The 19333-nt window shown below is 38.0% G+C and overlaps 1 protein-coding gene across 5 annotated transcripts in view; it reads left to right on the top strand.

The window, feature by feature from the left end:
• Positions 1 to 19265, top strand: part of LOC106921002 (transcriptional enhancer factor TEF-5) — a 34382-nt gene extending 15117 nt beyond the window's left edge. Inside the window, exons 4-15 of one of the 5 annotated variants that reach the window (XM_014992394.2) lie at positions 9446 to 9510; positions 10728 to 10790; positions 13582 to 13593; positions 14364 to 14489; positions 14593 to 14633; positions 14802 to 14858; positions 15299 to 15363; positions 15436 to 15572; positions 15934 to 16107; positions 16715 to 16858; positions 16946 to 17098; positions 17173 to 19265. In XM_014992394.2, the coding sequence (XP_014847880.1) occupies positions 9446 to 9510; positions 10728 to 10790; positions 13582 to 13593; positions 14364 to 14489; positions 14593 to 14633; positions 14802 to 14858; positions 15299 to 15363; positions 15436 to 15572; positions 15934 to 16107; positions 16715 to 16858; positions 16946 to 17098; positions 17173 to 17286 (1151 nt within the window). In that variant the 3' untranslated portion in view covers positions 17287 to 19265. Of the gene's footprint in view, positions 1 to 9445; positions 9511 to 10727; positions 10791 to 10932; positions 10996 to 13581; positions 13594 to 14363; positions 14490 to 14592; positions 14634 to 14801; positions 14859 to 15298; positions 15364 to 15435; positions 15573 to 15933; positions 16108 to 16714; positions 16859 to 16945; positions 17099 to 17172 lie in introns of all 5 variants that reach the window. The other 4 variants (XM_014992398.2, XM_014992397.2, XM_088005804.1 and 1 more) reach the window with 4 other exon arrangements.
• Positions 19266 to 19333: the final 68 nt, after the last annotated feature.

The raw sequence follows: 19333 nt of genomic DNA, 5'->3' as shown, positions 1-19333 counted from the left end.
CATGACATAGTGAGAATTTTAATAAGTATTTAAAAATATTTCGTAAACGACAGCTTTAAAATACATCTTTGATTAGATTTGCATCTTAACTTGGAAGAAAGAACAGCAATAAATGTTGACTGGAGTGATTTTCTTCTGCCTCCTTTTCTGTTTCTCTTGCCCCTGATAGCCCAAAAGTCTAGGTTTTGTGAGATTATTTATTTTTTGCAACAATCAATCTCAGGCAATAAGCTTTTAGATAGTTTGTGTTTTGGTTTGCAGATAATTGTTTGTTTGTGGGAGGCTTTTTGGCAATTGACGTCAGATTAGATTCTTTTGGTGTGATTCACCCAACATGGAATCCCATCCGCTCATTTGTCAGACAGATTTGGAAACTGAAGGACAAGGACATACCTAAGTTTATTCAACTAGTGTAGCTGCTTTTGTTTGTCGTCTGTTGAGCTTTTCAACTTAAGGTGCAAAGGCGAGTCAAAGTGAACAGCAGAATCAGTCAAAAAGAATCAAAGAGAATTGCTTTGATTAATAGATTCATTATCTGATAATAATTTCCCACAATCTTATTTTATTTCACTTATATTAGTGTGCCATATATTTTGTGGATTGTAGAAATACAGAATTTGCTAATATTGAGCCCAATTTACTTCAGAGACAGATTGATGCCATTTACCATATTTATTTGGAGCCAAATGGGATAAAAACTTGTAGGTAGCACTGAAATGAGCATGATGCATTTAAATTGGAACAAATACATTCATGTTAAATAAAAAAGAAAATATCCATGGCAAACACATAAACTGCTAAGTTTTGTTCATGATTGTATGCTCCTGAATGAGTTGAATATATATTGCTTTTAAGAAATGATCTACAAAGATTAAACCAACTCAGTCCAGAAGGCTTAAATTGTAAACTATAAATGCCTGAATTGATTTTGTTTTGCCATCCACACCCTTTTGCTTTATAAAATGTTTGGTACTTAACATTTTATGGAAGTATGTAAGAGTACAGTTGTGACAGCTTGGAGAGGAACACACACCCTTAGAGTTCTTTTCAGAAGTATGCATTTTAATTAAGAAATAAAATTAACATTCATTTTGAATCTTCAGCTTCTTACTGGAACAAATTTTAGAGTATTCAGTTTGCTTTAGCTGCATTCTGTTACATAATTCTGTTGAGATAACCCATCATTATTGCAGAACCAGTGTGGGGTAATTTTTGACATCTAGGAAAAGTCTGTGGCAGCCTGGCTTATCGAGTGATCAGAGTGTGTATGCCACAGTGCTAAATTTGTTGTAGTGTTTTTGTCCTGTGGCCTAATGTCTTCCTATGTCATTTAAATGAAAGGCATACGGGCCTCTCCATGTGGAGGAAATGTTTTATCGCTTTGGTTTGTTGTTTTCTCATGGGAGTGATTACATGAGAGCTGTTGCTTCCAGTGTATTGATCTTAAATCAGGAACAACATAAGTTAGCATGGTGACAACCATGTAAAGTGAACCAGCGTCATTATGCTGGAAATCCCAAACTTTGCTTTACATTAGAGGTCACAGAAGATGTGATTGTTGCATGTGATGTACATGTTTGTAAATTTGATTTGATCTTGTCAAGAGAAACTGAACTCAGTTCTCAAGAAAATTGGAACAAAATAAAACAAGATTACTGTACGTTGAGGAGGCATAATTTTCCGTATGACAGTTTACAATAAGTATGTTTTATCCTTTCCGTGGAAACAAGTATAAATAAATAGAATGTTTTATTTTAACTTAATAATATTCCAGTCCTGTTTGTTAAAACGGTGCTGTCTCAAAAGGTTTGGTACTAGAAAATCATCAAGAAAGAAGGTTAAGCACAAACTTTCTGCCATAGCAACAAACTGTCAGAACCCCTTTTAAAGGCTGTTTTTTCCCTGGGGCACTAAACGCGCTCTCCATTTACAATAAGTCATCTGAGGCTTTACTGGCAGAGCCAAAGCATGCCCCAGAAGAAGCCCCCTCACAAGGTGATTACCTCAGATTTCTAAAAGCTGCCCTGACGTTAGGTTAGGGGAATGTTAACGATTGCACAGCATGTAATACTGTCTACCTTGCAGTCTCAGACTCACAGTGGCCTCCAAAAGCAGACAAGTCATCCCTCCCATTGGGAATTCCACTTTTTTTCTGCCAGGATTTTTTCTATTATTATTATTTTGTGGGAAACCTTTGCAAATTTCCATTTGCTAGTATACAGTTTTATACAAGTGTAATCTGTGCTCCACAAGGCTGTCTAGACCAGTGGCATTTATTTTCATTCAGATAACTTTAGGGTTACGGAGAGTTCAAGGAAAAGTTATGTTCTGCTGTAACCTCTCACATAAGGAAATATTTAAGCTGTTTTAGGACATGAATAAAAAAGTTTTTCTTATAATGGTTTCGGCACATATGTGCTTCTGTGTCCAAACCACCGGAAGAGCACTTTGGTTTAGTTGCTTAAACAATAAAAAATTCATTGCAGAATTAAACAGAAACGGAAATAATTACACTGTTTAGAGCATTCTGTTGATGTCACATGTGAGTGGGATGTTTGTGATGTTGAGATGCAAGAGTGTGTGAAAGGTGTAGGTGGAGATAACTTTAAAACGGGAGTGGGAGATCTTTCCAAAAGATTGAATGACATTCTCTTACCATCAAGGCCTGGAATGTGAATCACCGCTCAAACAGACCTGTTACTGTAAACGTAAGCTCCTGTGTAGGTCGTCTACAACCGTGTTATTATTAAGCAGTTATTAGATTTTTATCACGCATGTTGTTTTTACCTTTCTCTGCCAGGTAGAAAAAACAATCATGCTTTTACTTAATTGAATGAGAACTTTAACAGCCCACAACTTTGAATCAGCGAGCTATAATATAACTGAAGATCTGTTAACAACATAACATAATGAGACTCTCCAAATATAAAATGGAAGGTAAAACACACGGTTTGTTTACCTAAATAGGAAACAAAATATGACACATCACCTCAAGAGGTTTGGCTTGAGAGGAGTTTTATAACATGACGACAGCCCCAAACAAGTAAATAAGAGTGAAACTAGTATGACTCCAGGCCTGAATCCAATAGAATACCTTTGACGTATTTAGAACTGGAATGCAAAGCAACAAAACCAGTAGAAAACAAATAACATGGAACTGTGGATACAAAAAAAATTATACTTGTACCTAGTTAGATAATATTGTATGCTCCCAGCTTAGCAAGGATTCATTCACGAAATGGAACATAACCATTAACCCAGTTTCCATCAGCAATGTTTTGTTGAGCAAAGTATTAAAAACAAAACAATCAAAGGATGATTGAGCCTTTAAGATTATTTGTAAAACGAATAGCTGACAATTTTTATATGCTGAATTCAAAGGAAGCATCTGGAAAAGAAAAGGTAGCCCTTCTTGTTTTGCTTCGGGGCTGTGCTGACATACCGTTCACCTGCGTTTTCTGGTCTCAACAGGTGTATCACGCACCTCTTTGCTTCCACACCCCTGCAGCTGTCACTATTGCAAAGCACTCTGGGTATGAACATGGAGAAAAGTTCCAAAGCATGGTCGGTGTCTGTTCTGACCTTCGAGGTCCGAATTAGAACAGGTCCAGTGCATGCACGGGTGTGGGAGAACATATGGGTACAGATATGGGAGCAGGGCCTGAGCACGCTGTTTGATGACTACGCAGGCCTGGTGTTTCCTGTCAGCTCCCTCGCTGAGATGCTAGGAATGTTTTCAGTCATGGCTGAGCAGTATGTTAACAATTTAGGATTACCTCAATGTTATGTGAAGGGAGGAGGGAGTAAAATAAGGGAGTTGAAAGGGTTCGGGGGAGAGATGGAGCTGTAGAGAGGTAAGGTTGTGATGACTGAATAGAAATTACCTTTTTGCTCGCTATCTTAGCATGGAAGTGGAAAATTCCAGTGGTCATATAAAAAAGAGAAAGATGGGTGTGTCTTGTCAGGGGAGTTAAGAATGGCGGCCTGCAGCTATCTGACTGACTGTTGAGCAATCACCAAGAGAATCATGATAGGTTTGAAAGTGCTGCTGCAGACAAAAGTGCAATACTGGGGAAGCTGAGGACAATGAGGCTATGCACTCAAATGAATGAGTGTGAGTCTGTTTTTATTCACCTGTTATAGTTCCCTGAAGTGTGGACTTTTGGCTATCTGACCCTCCCAACGCCATCCGCCTCCCTTTCCACCCCCATTTCAGACCACAATGTCAAGTCTGAACAGATGTCAGCTGCTGCAGCTGTAGACCCACAGTGCTGTAAATCATTTCTGGTAAAAGGTTTAAGGAAGCAATCAGTCTAAAAAAAAAAAAGATAACTGCCACCCAACACAACCAGTTCTGCTGGGTCTTCGTTATGAAGAAAGAACAGACAAAGGTCATAATTAGCAGGAAGATGAGTTTCTAAATACAGCTGTCTCTTTAATTTTTGGTTGTCTTTGAAAGTAGAGTTTCTCTTTGTGTGTGTTTCAGAAGGCGGTTGTTCAAAACATAAGTCTGCTAAGATACAGTGTTATTAGATCATAGTTCTTTAAAAATGTAGCTTATTATCTTAGAGTGCATTCACACCAGCCGTGTTTAGTCTATTTTAGTCAAACTCTAGTTCGTTTGCCTGGAAAGTCCGGTTCGTTTGGGGAGGTAGGAAAGCACAATCAAGCTCTGACGCAGACCAAAAAAGCTAACTCTGGTATGCCAATAAAACATAGGTCTTGGCTTGGTTGAAGTTGAACTGTGGCAGGTTCAAATCTATACAGTATGTGAATCACAAGCGGACCATAGACCGCTACAATAGAGAAGGGCATTCTGGGTAAATGCAACCAAAGCAAAGACATAAGTCTAGGGCTGAAACGATTCCTCGAATGATTCGAGTACCTCGATTACTAAAATTCCTCGAGGAAAATTTACCTGCCTCGAAGCTTCGTTAATTTATGTTTTATTAGTTGGCGCACCGTGTTCCGGCCGGGACTTCATTTGCGTTGCGCGGAGCTCTCACTTCCGCCTCTGAGTTGTTGACAAAAGCTAAGTCTCAGCGGCATAAAGTCCAATCTTCAAGATTGGCCCGTGGGGATTTAATTGATTGATGATAATGCCCGACTTTTTATCGTTTTTGGGGAACCAATAAGCATCCTTAAAATGACTGGGGGAATGCCTGGAGTACGGCAGCATTTCTCCTCCGGGGCTGCTGGTTGAAAGCGAACGGCGGGAAGAGCGCTGAGGTGAGCGGATAGCCTGAACAGGGCGGGCGGCTGAGTAGCTGATGCTTACCGTGTAAATGTAGCTTTACCGACGAACCGCACAATAAATTTCATATCCCGGTCTGAAGAAACGGGTGGCGGAGCGCATTGTACATGGCTGGTAGATGAGTTTCTGAGTGTGACCAGTGAAGGTGTCGTAAACATCCCGTATTGCTTCCCCCCGTGTTCGTCCCCCGGTCTAACGGTTCGTCAGTCCGCTGGTCTATTTCCTCCCCTCCACCCCATCTTACGTTCGTTCATTCGCCCTCTCCTCCCACTCCAGGCGGCATTTCCCGTATTTTCAAGCCCAAAGCGTGACAGGTTAGGTGGCAAGGTGAGTTTAATTAATCTATTAAACTCACTGAAGATTAAACTAAAAGCTGGATTGTAGACATTTTTTATAAGCATATTTGTTAGCCTGCCTCTTTGTTATTAAATTCAATATAATTTCAGATTTTTCTATAACTTTTCTTCTGGTTAACTTAGAAAGTGAGCTATTATTGTTACAGGTTAGTTTTCTAAACTACAAAAAAGCAACTGTTAGGGATGCTCAAATATGAAAAATTGGACTGATATTGATATCTGATAGTAACACCGGTATTATGCCAGATTTACCAATATTTCATTTTGTAATTTTTTTTATCCGATTACTCGATTAATCGTAAGAATAATCGATAGATTACTCGATTACTAAAATATTCGTTTACAACAGCCCTACATAAGTCTAATGCTAGCAGGAGAAATGGCTTGTGGTCTTATGTTTGTAGAGCTGCTAAAATCTGATGCCAAGGAAGTTGTATCTCTGTTTTCTTAAGAGATTTTCATGTGACTTTCTTCAGTGGTTCTTAGTGCAGCGCTATCACAGGAGAGGGAGGTAACAGTTTTTTTCAAAGGGTTTGGCTTGTTTGACACAGTAGAATGTGAAAGCGAACCCCACCAGCTGAAAATATAACAAATAATGCAATTTTGGGCCCCAGTTGTACTGAGTCGGTTGGACCCCTTTTCTACACACCAGGCTTAAAGGGAGTCGGCGAAGAGATAGAAAAGTTAGCTACATAATGCCATACAAATAATTAAAAACAGTCACAATTTAAGGAAGTCATTTCTAGTAGTCTCAGTCTGGACCTAAACGTGCTCAATGAAATAAGCTCAGTTAATTTCCTGTGTCTTGCAACATGTTTTATGTAGACAGAGAAGAGTAAACAAAATCTCCATTTTCCCAATTCTGTGCAGGGAAATGGAACAGAGAGCAAGAAATTAACATTTGACAACAAAGAGTAAAAATTAATGCTTCTCTGTGTGATTAAATCGCAGATTTAGGAGGGCAACAACCCAAGCATGGTCTTATAAGTAAATTAATGAATGTCCCAGTAATTATTATTTTGAATGGTTCCATAGAAAATGTGGAAGTCTGGGGTGACTGTGACTCAGTGGGTAGCATTGCATTGTCTTCCAATTGGAAGGTTGTAGGTTTGATTCCAGCTTTCTCACATGTCAGCGTTCCTATGGGCAAGACACTGAACCACAGTTTGTCTGATAATTGGTGTACTGGTGAGAGTAAGAGGGTGAATGTGGCTTTGATCAGTCAAACTGACTGGAAACATGCTTTATAAGTTCTGTCCATTTATATCCGATGATGAGTTTAAAGTTCATGGATTTTCAAATTAACTACTAGCATCCAACTATTTGAATAAATGATTAATTACACTTCCACTGCCAACCTAAAGTAACAATAGTAGAACTTAGTTATGTGCTTCACGCCTGTTTTGGGGGTTTTTTGTACTGCAATAAGGGCATCATGACTTACACACAGACCTGTTGTAGTTACTAGCAGCATTATTTTGCATAGATGAAGACATTTCTAGAATTGTTTCCTTTTCATAAACTCTAATACATTCTGGAAATATTCTGTTTTCTTGTGGTGAAGCCCTGTTGACCCTTTTCATCTATGTCACATAATCAAGTTGAGGCGCCATAACAGATGGTCTAGAGTATTGGACAGAGTGATTGTTTTCCCAAGTTGTTTTTGGCAATGTTACCAGGGCTTCTTCTTGAAGTCAAGTTAATTTGTCTGCGAAAGAAGGACACCTCTTAGACCAGAGCAGAGTTAAAAGTGTTCAAAAGTTGCTTACCAGTTATTTTGAACATGGCAGACTATACAATGGTGGAGCATTCTCTTCATGCTTACTAATAATTACACTGGTACCTTTTTAATTTATTGTATCATGCTCATTTAGATTATTAATGAACTACATGAACATTTATCTTCTTACCTTGTAAAACCGAATTGCTCCAAATCCGTGAACACACCAAGGGCTGACAATACTTATTCATGACTTGCTGCTGCTATCCACCGGAGTCATCTTCCTCATCAAAAGGTTTATAATAAAATGATGAGCTTTGTTTGCATTCTTGTCTCTGCAGCCAACAAAAGCTACCAACTGTCTATCACAGAAGTTAATGTGTGCATATAGGTTGTTTTGACATATGTCAAGAGGGTGTGAGCTGATTTTGAAGAGTGTGATGTCACTTGCAAAGGGTCAATAAGTACTACTGTGTACCTAACTATCAGTCCTTAGTAATATCTGGGTATGGCACTATGCTGACTTTAGCCTAGGGGCCCAATGTTTTCTAAATCTGCGCCGGATCTTTAAAAAAAAATTTTTCTAGAATGACTGTAATTGCAAAGAAGCCAATTTGGCTAAGTGTTGAACCGAAAACTTTACTTCAGTTGTTTTAAATCTGGCTCACGTTTTGGAGAAAAATTCTTACCTTTAATTATTTCATTTGTACATCATTGAGTAATTCACTGTGACAGTTTAGTGAAATTCTTTCCACCTCAGTGATGCAACGTTCACTCTCCTTCCCCCTCCAGCTGAAGAGACTAAGAGTGACAGTTGGGTGGGGGTTGAGGCGGCGTTATTCTTTCCCTGCCATCCTCCACCAGGATGGTCTGCAGCAGGTGCTGTTGTCCGTTAGCTGCGGGGTCACACGGTGGTGTTGTTTTGGGAAAAGCGGCTGCCTCGCTGCCAGGTGGCAGTTGTTGGCAGAGACAGTTATGGCCTTGTGTTTTCTCCAAGAGCCCCTGCCCTTTTCAGCTGCCCTTTTTGCCCCTTTATAAGCGATCATCCCCCATCCCCATACCCAAGCCTGATGGCCTTCACCCCAGTTCTAACCCCTGTTTCTCCCAAAGCTGGAAGTTCATTTGAGCATGTGTGCACTCAGCCAAGCTCTGTGTTTGTAGGCCCAATCAGACTGGCCAGCACAGATGTGACAGGCTTACAGGAATGTTAGGAATGTGGAGGCGCTGGAGCGGGTGTGTCCATCCTTGGCCTGGGGCAAAAGGGGAGGGGCTCCCTCAGTATCGGCAGACAGCGCAGCTCTGCTTTGCTGGCTGACTGCCGGACTGACTGGTTGGTTAGTACGATGAGTGCTGTAAGCCTGTTGAAGATGGCCTGTGGTACTTTTATGGTAATTGCAATAACCAGTGCCTTCTGGAGGCCAACTACAAGACTTGTTTCTCCTGTCATTATGCATCTGGAGAGCTGTTAAACTCCTTGGGTTTAAAAAGGCACGTCTTGACCAGTTTTGTCAGCATAATTTTCTGTCAGCAAATTTGGAAGCATTATTTTAATGATATGGTGGTTCTACCTCTCATTTCAGCCCCATTTCCACAGAAACCCAATAAGCGTGACTTGGCAGAGAAGAAAACTCAAAACCTCCTATGCACCCGGTTTCCCATAAGGCAAAGTCATGCAGCTTGTTTGGGCGTCTCATGCACCAGGGGAAATTTTTACCTGATAAAAACAAAAGTTTAATGTAAAGGCATTGCACATTAGCAAAAGTACAACCTAGCATAAGCTGCTATGATCTGCACAAGCTGTTGAGTGGAGATGTTATGTCTTGAAAAACATGGTTATGTTTGTAATTGTACTCCATAGCAATGGGAAGACATATTATGGATTGTTAAACAAGCAAATCAAAACGTAAAGACAAAACAATTTAGCCTTCCTATTTCTACTGTCAGAAACATGTAACAGGAAACAATGGAAGTATTGTGAATCTTTGTGTTGATGAACTCTGAGGCAATGAGATGACTCAAAAGAGCACACTGCCACCAAGTGTCCAATTGGGGATGTACAATATAATGTTTGTGTAACTGCCTTTCATAACTTTTCTTTCTGCTTTTTTGTTACAGGTCGAAACGAACTGATAGCAAGATACATCAAGCTGAGGACAGGCAAAACCCGCACGCGAAAACAGGTAAACTTGTGCTAACAATGAAAAAGAAAAACATGCATGATTATGCTGGGTCACTTTTGGTAACTATAATCCACTAAATAAAAAGACAGAAACCAGTCTGAGATTTTAAAAGAAAATTCTGGTTTTATTTTATGTTTATTCCAACAAATTGTGTAAAACAAATAGTAATTCCTTTGACCTACAAAGTTGACATTATTCAAAATGTCTTTGTTTTGACAATTTGACATTAACCAAGAAATCATTACTGATATAAATTTGTTATAAAAGTAAAGTTTAAACAGTAATGATTTCCTGGTTAATGTCAAGTTGTCATAACAAAGACATTTTGAATAATGTCAACTTTGTATTAAAAGTGTCATAATTTACCGAATGACGCTTTATGACAACAGTCATAAATATTCATGAACGCTTATTCATGTTTATGACAGTGTCATGACAGTCTTATTCAACCCCCTTCAAATAAAGTGTTGCCAAAGCATTAAACTAATAGTCTAAAAGCGTAAGAAGTATATTTGTGCTGCATTATGCACACATTAGTGGTGAAATAAATTGTATTCATCACACAATAGGTTCAGATCTTATTTGCCATCATATTGAAACAGAGGATCTCCGAGCTACGCATGTGTCTTAATGAATACTTCTCCGACATTTTTTAATAAAAAAGAGAAAAATCTGCATTTGCATGGCCTGTTGACTTTAACAATAAAATACAACAAAGCCCTCTAAAAGTGGCTTTACTTTTGTTGTGGATTCTAAAGTTTCTAAGTTCTAATTTCTAAAAGGTACATGTTTTCACCTGATTTTGTGTAGTGTTGACCTATTAGATGTATTGTTGTTTCAAGAAGGAGCTGAAGTATTTAGGTGAAGCAAAAAGAAACTGTGTTAAAAGCACCAGCTTTTGCTGTTGATGGCAGTCAGTCTCATAACTTTTTCTGGCTGTTTCTTTGGATTCTGTGTTATCATCACTTATCTCCAACATTATTCTACAGCTAACTGCCACGTTACAAGAAACCTATTCACTAAAGTGTATAGTTGCCAACCTTATCCTTTAAATTCACCTGTCAATGTTTTTTAGCAACTGTTCTGACCTCTGAACATTTCCGTTGTTTCAGTAAAGAGTTAGCATACGCTCTACAAGTATGCACCTGCATGGTTGTGCATGCATGAATTTGATTGCATGTTATTTATTTGTTGAAAACTGTTTCACACCCCTGTAGGTGTCTAGTCACATACAGGTGTTAGCACGGAAGAAAGTTCGTGAATACCAGGCGGGTATTAAGGTAGGTCCCGCCGGCCCGCCTCCCGGCAACACTGACTGGGCGTCTCTTTCCTCTTTGGTTACGGCTTCTCCCTTTCTTCCCCGTGTCCTTTCCCTCCATGTCTTCTTTCCTCTTCCCTTCTCTTGGCTATTCTTCTGTGCAGGTTTCTAGCCATTTGCAGGTTCTCGCCCGGAGAAAATCTCGCGAGATCCAGTCAAAGCTAAAGGTATGCGCTTCACCTCAGCAGGGCTGGTACACGCTTGGCTTTGCACTAACCAGCTAATTTGAGAATCTGATTATCAATCTTTGCTTACATGAAAAACCCTTTTTGGCAACCCAAGCAGATGCATGCTTGCTGTGAACAAAAGAATTGTTTGTAATCAAAAGTTTAAAGTACAAATTAGATTTGCTTCTTTGCATCCAGTACATCGACATGCATGTTTTTTTAGTCCTGTATTTGTACAGCAGTACACAGAATTCTAAAAATTAAGCTGTAATGGTTGTTACTGTAGTCTCTGCTTTCATTGAACGTGCATTGCTAAGCCAGTCTAAAGAAAGTTTATTTAGTTGCATGTTGCTCCAGCTCTGTCTCTGTCCTCTACAGCTTACTGTACTTTTTGCTCTTCTCTTTCTTTCCTTCTTTATATCTTTTTTCTTTCTGATTTCTGCTCCTCCCTCTTGAATATCTACAGTTTCTTATCTATTCCTTTGTTTGTAAAATCTTCTGTAAAACTCAATATAAAGTTTTGTACAACTCCTTTTAGCGTGTCTTATTCAAATTCTCTGGACTCTTTATACTTTTTAAGTAATTTTTGCATATCCACACTGATATAATTCATCTACTTCTAATACTTCTATAAATTAAAAATACTATATTCTGTGGGGCAAAAATTAGATTAAATCAAACCTCTAAGACTGACTAACCTTCTAGAGTAGTGGCTCCCAAACAGGGGTTGGGAAGCTGTGGTTAATAAAAACGGGGCATATTGAGGTGATATTTTTGTCATTATTTAAGAGATAAAATCAGATTGGGGTTTAGTTATGTCTACTGTTTTAAAATCATTAACTTTCCTGAAATACTGGGGTGTGCTCTGTTACTGGTTGTAATTCTAACCAAAAGATCCATCAGACTATACTGGTGCTATACTGGTTCTTTGGTTGTCCAGGCAGTCAATCTCAGATTAAGAACTGAGTGATATGAATGAAAAACAAGACAAAAATCTTGTAGGAATCTAACAAAATAGTCATATGTAAGACATACAGTGCCACCTAAATGTACCTCAGCTAAATCTAAAACGGGAAATTAAACCTGGCCATGCAAGACGTCTTGCTTGTTTCATTATAGTTTTTTCTAGAACCTGCAGATTTCAGGGGAAGAAGTTGTCATGAGAGATAGGCCAATTAGATTGGAAATTTGGAACATTTCCAATCTCACTAGAGAGCCACTTCTCATTAGAGAGCCACTAAGCAAAATGGTTCCAAATTCATTAGCAGATTTGGACACAAACGATCCTTGTTGGGGAAACTAATTAATCAATTCATGTTGATGTTAGTTCTGAATTTAAATCAGTTTTAAAAATAAAATAACTGTTAGGTTAACATAGCAAAATGTAGAAGTGCATTTATTAAAAGAATAGGATAATTGTAGTATCATCATGGTAAAGTCACTGCCATAGATTCACTGCAGTTACTCTTAAATACCACACATGACTGTTGAGTACGTAATGCCACTGCAAAGCAGGAATGGCATCACAAGAAAAATGTTTTGCAGAAAGTACACTCTTTACTCATAAAGAAAAAATGGAGCACATTTAAACTTTTCTGTGAAGAACTTACCAAATTTGAAGATTTTTTTTAAATGACAGTAATTAAAGAAATACCTTTGCTATTGTATATACCTCGGTATACTTCAATACTGTATAGCACCCCACCTTATTATAGCTAGTAATATTCCAATTTAATAATGACATCTTAATATGGATGCTTGTTATGTTTGCATTGTGTCATAAGCAATAGCTAATATTATACGTTTAGGCTTATGTTGTTTTGTAAGTTAAAAGATGACAAGATTGTGAAGTACTGAAAAGTAGGTCAGTATCCATTGCAGTCATGTTTCATTAATTTAAGTCAAAAGTGTGGTGCCACTTTTTCCTAGTTTATCCTAATGAGATGTTAGAAGCCTCACTTTAAGCCCCTAACAGTCTGATTTGTTGCCGAGTAACAATGAGGTGTAAACTAAGTTTTACATTGTACAACACCTGTTTTAAGACTTTATCAACTATGTCACCGTGTCCTAAGCCTCTACATAATCCAAACATAAGTTGCAAGTATAAAACTGAAAGAGGTACTGCCTCCTTAACTTCTTCGAGAATACATTGACTTTCATATCAGTATTTGGGACTGACAGTTAAGTTGATGCACTTCCTGCAAAGTTAATGTACTACACTGAAGATTTACTTTGGGAACAATTAGAAATCAGACAGGACAAATTGCATTTAGTTGTTAATAATATGCATATCTTACCACTAGCTTTTTAAATTAAAGATAAAAATTCTTGAAATCTTAATTAACGTTGACTATCAACCTCAAATGGAAAATTTTGTTTTCCCATGATGCAACAAGCTGTGCTTTATTAGCTATGGGTAAACTGTACCTAATATTTTTTTAGCTGAATCGAAAAGTTTTACTTATTTCACCCCATTTTCATGCTGACCTTAGATTTAAAATCACTATCAAATTTAAATGCCTTAGAAGTAAGCATCAAAACATTAGAAGTGCATAATACTAATGGTTTTTCTCTTTTTTGATTCAGGCGATGAATTTGGTAAGTGAATCTGCCTTGTGTAATATGCTTCCCTGCTCCCCTTTGTTTGGCAGCACTAGCGCACTATCCTTTTGCTATGGCCGTCTGCAGGCATGGCATCCCACCCCATCGCTATCCGGTTAATAAACCAATGCTAAAGGAGAGATAGCACAGCCCTTCTATGATCCCGCATTCTCGCCCCTCAGCCTCTGCCAGAAATCAAACTCTTGCTTGCTTTGCATTAGGTGTCGTTCTCGACACTGAGTCCTACTTCTGAGGTATCTGTCTTTCAGTCGCAAAGTAAGAGATTACAGTACAAAATGAAACTATTTTGCAATCTAAAACAAAAAAATTTAAATATATACATATATACATTTTTTTGTCTTTTGATGTGCTTTCTTAAATTCAGGCGATGATTTAACCTCCAAAAGGTTTGGATTGAAATTGAATGGGTTTAGACATCTTGAGCTACCTGTATATTCTTGGGTCTTGTGGTCTTTTGGATCTAGCTTTAATCACTTTATCCTATTTTTCTTGCAAATGTTCTTGATAACCCACTGACCATCTACTGTTTATATTTGATCAATGCTGCTTCATCTCCATGTCCTTCTCTGCTTTATTCTGAAAGCTGCTTTTCATTCAGAACAACACAGATTTACTGCTAAGCTAACAATTTCCCAAGCTTTCTTTGACAGCTAAATGAGTTGTTTTATTTATCAAACATAGATGTTTTTGGGAGAAAAAAATGTATATGCTGATTATTTCTTGCATATTTTTCTCTTAATTTTCAGGATCAAGCATCCAAAGACAAAGCCCTGCAGAACATGGCCGCCCTGTCATCCGCACAGATTGTCTCACCGAGCATGATAAAGAATCACCTTCCTCCTCTGTCTCCCGCCCCATACCAACCATCTCGAGTGAGAATAATTAAAAATGACTTTACATAAACATCTTATCACAGTGAAAAGAAGGGATTTGAAAAAAAAAATGAAACACTTATCTCTTTTTCTTGCCTTCCAGTTCTGGCCTCCAATCCCCGTACAGCCGGGACCATCTCAGGAGTAAGTAAACACAAGAAACATCCTGACTTGTACTTTGACTTGTACTTGGTACAAGAAATAAAAAGCTGCAAAAAATAAGTAAATCAGTAAGCAGGTTAGGCTTTATGTCAGGTGGGTATTGCAGGGTTTTTTTTTTTTTTTTTACTGAATAACATTTTTCAACACTAGGATGGTTCTAGATGTCAACCCGGGAAGGACTCCTGGGCCCATCTGCACCAGCCATGTGTAAGTTCTCCTTAGCCAAGACCTGAGTTTAAGCACAAAACAGCACTAACTCTTCCTGAACACCTGCATTGTTTGTTTCCTACACTGTTGTTGAATTAACCACCACAAGGCAAATGAATTACTTCAGATTTGATCGAAAAAAGGGGAAAAAACATTTAATTCCTCATAATGTTGATGATCTTTTAAAAGTACCAAAAGCCTTAATTGGTTTTCTGTGATTTGTCTGGAAATCATATTAACTGGTGCTGTTTTGTTCTATTACGTAGCACTGAAGAAGGTGAACTTAACGCCTAGCTGGTGCAGCAAAGCATAATTATTCTTACAAGTTAACAGATTATCACAATAAGAAACACAAAGTTGGAGACATTAGCAGTACGTCTTGCACCTAAATACTTATACCTAAATACTTATAATTTACTTGGTCATTTGTTGTTTTTCAGCATCAAACCTTTTGTACAGCCTCCATACTCAACCCTGCCAGGCCCTGTACAGCAACCCATACCAGGTAGGTATGACCTGTGAGTGTTTTAAAAAATAAAAGCAGACAGTTTATTCATGCCTGTGTGTCTGTGCCCAGCCTATGAGCCCTTGGCGCCCCCTCCTCCACCAACAGCGACCGCAGTTCCAGTATGGCAAGATCGGACGATTGCTTCATCTAAGCTACGGATGCTGGAGTACTCAGCCTTCATGGAGGTCCAGAGAGACCCAGACAACGTAAGCTGAACTTTGGAAGGGAATTGTCTCTACCAAACATGCTCCTCTGTGGTGATCACAGAGGAGCAGTTTTATTATTTTGTTTGTTCAAATTGTACCCTCTTTGTGAGATACTTAAAATGATAAGAGGTACTCAAACTTCACCTGTGTTTGAGTACACAGTCGTTATCCACTTTTTGTTTAGTTGGAGGTGGATATAAAAATTGAGTTTATTTTAACTCAGATAAGTAAGGAAGGGCACATTGAAGCTTATTTGCTTCCTATGTCAGTTGTTTATTGTTCCCATAGAATTTTTTTTCCTGATGATGTGATAAAGATTTTAAACTGACAACTTTGAACCTCTGGTCTTTTTCCACTGCAGTACAGCAAACACCTGTTTGTCCACATTGGACAGACCAACCCTTCCTACAGCGACCCGCTCCTGGAGGCGGTGGAAATCCGGCAGATCTACGACAAGTTCCCCGAAAAAAAAGGAGGCCTGAAAGAACTTTACGAGAAAGGGCCTCAGAATGCTTTCTTCCTCGTCAAATTCTGGGTGGGATTTTGTTCATGAACTGCTAATTACATTATTTTCCACTCTAAATATCCCTCCTGGTATACATGTGTTAAATGTCTTAAAAAATGTGAATTCATTGCACAGTGTTAAAGTTCAAGAAAACTGAAAAACAAAACATTTAACATGTTATTTTATTTTGGTGGAATTCTGTAATAAGACAACTTGAGGCCCAGAGGTAATAGCAATCCTAAATATTTAAAAAGTGTGTTTTGTGTTTTAGTTGGAGATGATGGTACTGAAAAAAATATATATATTTTTTTTAGTATATTTAAGCTTTTTAAACATCCTTACCAGGAGAGCCAATGATTGTGGGAGGTGATGTAGTTGAAACAGTGTTAGAGTTGTTCTTTAGCATATTACCTTTTGATGACACCATGGCGATTATAATAACTCAGATGATATTTTATTAGCTGCAGTGAGTTTTGCAATATTTGCCATATTTATTTTCTGCTTGAAATCAGTCTGATATATAATTTATCTTCAGGCTCTTTGTGAGATTCTGGTGTTTCTCAATTAGTTTCCTTTTAGACTTAATTTTTAGTTTTATGAAAGTTTTTGTTATAACTAAAGTTTATGCTCTCTAAAGGCTGACCTGAACAGCAGCGGGATGCTGGATGGGCCCGGCTCATTCTATGGCGTAAGCAGCCAGTACAGCAGCATGGAGAGCATGACCATCACAGTTTCAACTAAAGTCTGCTCATTCGGGAAGCAGGTTGTAGAGAAAGTCGAGGTACGGATGTGAATTACATAGCTATTTTCACAAACGTGTGTTTGATACCGCTCACTTATTTTCTCCTGTTTTTGTTGTATGCTCCAGACAGAATACGCCCACCTGGAGGGAGGAAAGTATGTTTACAGGATCCACCGCTCTCCTATGTGCGAATACATGATCAACTTTATCCACAAACTCAAACACTTACCTGAAAAGTACATGATGAATAGTGTTCTTGAAAACTTCACGATCCTACAGGTAAAAAATACTTAATTCAAATTAGTCCTTAAAAAAGCTGCTATTATTCTAATCCAATGTGTGTTTATGTTCAGGTGGTGACGAACCGTGATACCCAGGAAACCCTTCTCTGTATAGCGTTTGTTTTTGAGGTTTCCAATAGTGAACATGGAGCTCAGTATCACGTCTACAGACTTATAAAAGACTAACAGCTCGTCAAGATAGTTCTGGAGAAGCCAGACTAAGCGTGACGCAATCTCTCTACGACCACCTCAAACATCCAGGAAATCTACAACAGAAACTTTTGACAATGCTAGACCGGATTAACATGGACACACTTTATGCTTTAAGGAAAGAGTGCAAGGACAAAAGACAGACTCGCCAACATGAAACAAAATTGTGAAGAACTGTGGATAACCAGCTGTTTTTATGTGATTAAACAAGATGAAGTGGGTCACTTTGTGTTTGATGAAGATTGAAATGTTTAATTGAGGGATGGAGAATGTGATTATGGGGTTGTAAAGACTCTGGTGGTATCAGTCAGAGAAGTGCTTATTGGCCTGAAAAGTGGAGAGATTTGGACCACAGAATGGGGGTAAAACCAGAGGGAAATTGGTTTAGGTTTGTTAGTACAGCAAGTGCCTTTTTTTAACCAAAGGTTTTACCATTGCCTGCCACTTTGGATTGCCTTTTTTTACTACCTCTTGTTTTTGAATGAACAAAATATGTTCATACAGGTGTGTTTTGTTACAAAAAATATTGGAGTCTGATCAACATCTGTGAGGGCAGTTTTTGTCTTTGGGCACACAGAGGAATGGGATAACTTTCATTCTGCCTTATCTACAAAATATGACATGAAAAAGAAATTCTAAGCAAAATGTTTAACAGTCCAAGTGTAATTGGGGAATGCTGATATTGTTGCTGTGTTATCGTAGTTCTGCTTGTATGTTTTTACATCTTAACAGTAAAAAATCAGGTCTTACCAGAATCTATCTGTTACAGACATTTGACACAAGGGTCTTGTATTATTGCAATTGTGACAGAAATCCAGGTATTTCTTGCTGTTTAAAAACGTGTGCTCAGATGCACTTAATTAAAAAAAAAAAAAAAAAACACCATGATGGGGGGTTGCAGCAACAACAGTGCTTATTTTCTGACTTGAGTTATGTAGCATAATTGAAATGTTTCTTTCTGTACTGTGAGTCAATGGATATTAAAGGAATATGTGTTACATAGGAGTATTTTTCGGGGGGCTTTTTGTTGATATTTGTGATCATGTAACTCAACACAGAGACCATGGTTAAAGGGGGAGAAGTTAATCACTGTTTCTTTTGTTTAAAAAAGAGATTGTACGCTGTGAAGTTGGTTTATTTGCTTCACTCTTCTCCATGTAGTGTGTGGAGAGGCTGTATTCACTGATAAAAAGTTCAGTTTTATATTTAATTCAGTTTTCTTTTGTTTTTTTTTTACATACAAAATAATTATGAAATCAATTCAAATGATGATTTTGAAACAGAACTATTGTCTCTGTGGAGTATGACTATTGATTGTTATTTATGGGGTTGGAGGAGAAATACCGAAAAGGCAGGGTGGGGTTTCTCAAGACATGTTGATAATTTTCCAATGTGTTAAAACTCTGGCATAAGTTTTATTTGAGACAGAATTAACTCTTGACTCCACAATTCCTGCTAGGCAAGCATCAGTTTTGTGAGGTCCACTGGAAAACATTGCTACAAGAGAGTAAAATTGAAAATATATCTGTGACTTTGGTTGTCAAACTTCACAGCATGAATACAGATAACACTTCTCCTTTTGCAGGTCTCACGGTTTATCTTTTATACAGACATTTTCTGCCTGCATCAAGATTAATTTTTGTTTTGATCCTGTTGTCTTTTGACTTTCAGTGTTTGCCGTATGTTACACTGAAAATAATGTGTGATTGTTCTGGTATTGATAATACTGAGTTACCTAATGTATCATATTCGGAATGGTGTGGGAAGTTTTTTCTTTTTTTTGTCTTTGGTTTAAGGTGGTTTACTATTGTCTTTGTTACAATTGTGCATTGCAATTTTATACTTAAAAGTAGAGGTTGGACTATGTAATCAACAAATGTATCTAACAACACAAGACGCATGGTGCCTTTGGGGCCATTTTCCCCCAGAAAACTCATTAAATTTATGTTAATTTGTTTTGTCTATGGTGGTTCTTCTTAATTTAACAAAAATATTAGCAACAAAATATGTGGTTATGAAGTCT

This window comes from Poecilia mexicana, unplaced genomic scaffold, assembly GCF_051168715.1.
Source record: "Poecilia mexicana isolate PSO_F unplaced genomic scaffold, ASM5116871v1 scaffold_5, whole genome shotgun sequence".
NCBI lineage: Eukaryota > Metazoa > Chordata > Actinopteri > Cyprinodontiformes > Poeciliidae > Poecilia > Poecilia mexicana.
The sequence above is the reverse complement of the archived record's forward strand: the minus strand, read 5'-3'. Positions and strand labels throughout refer to the sequence as shown.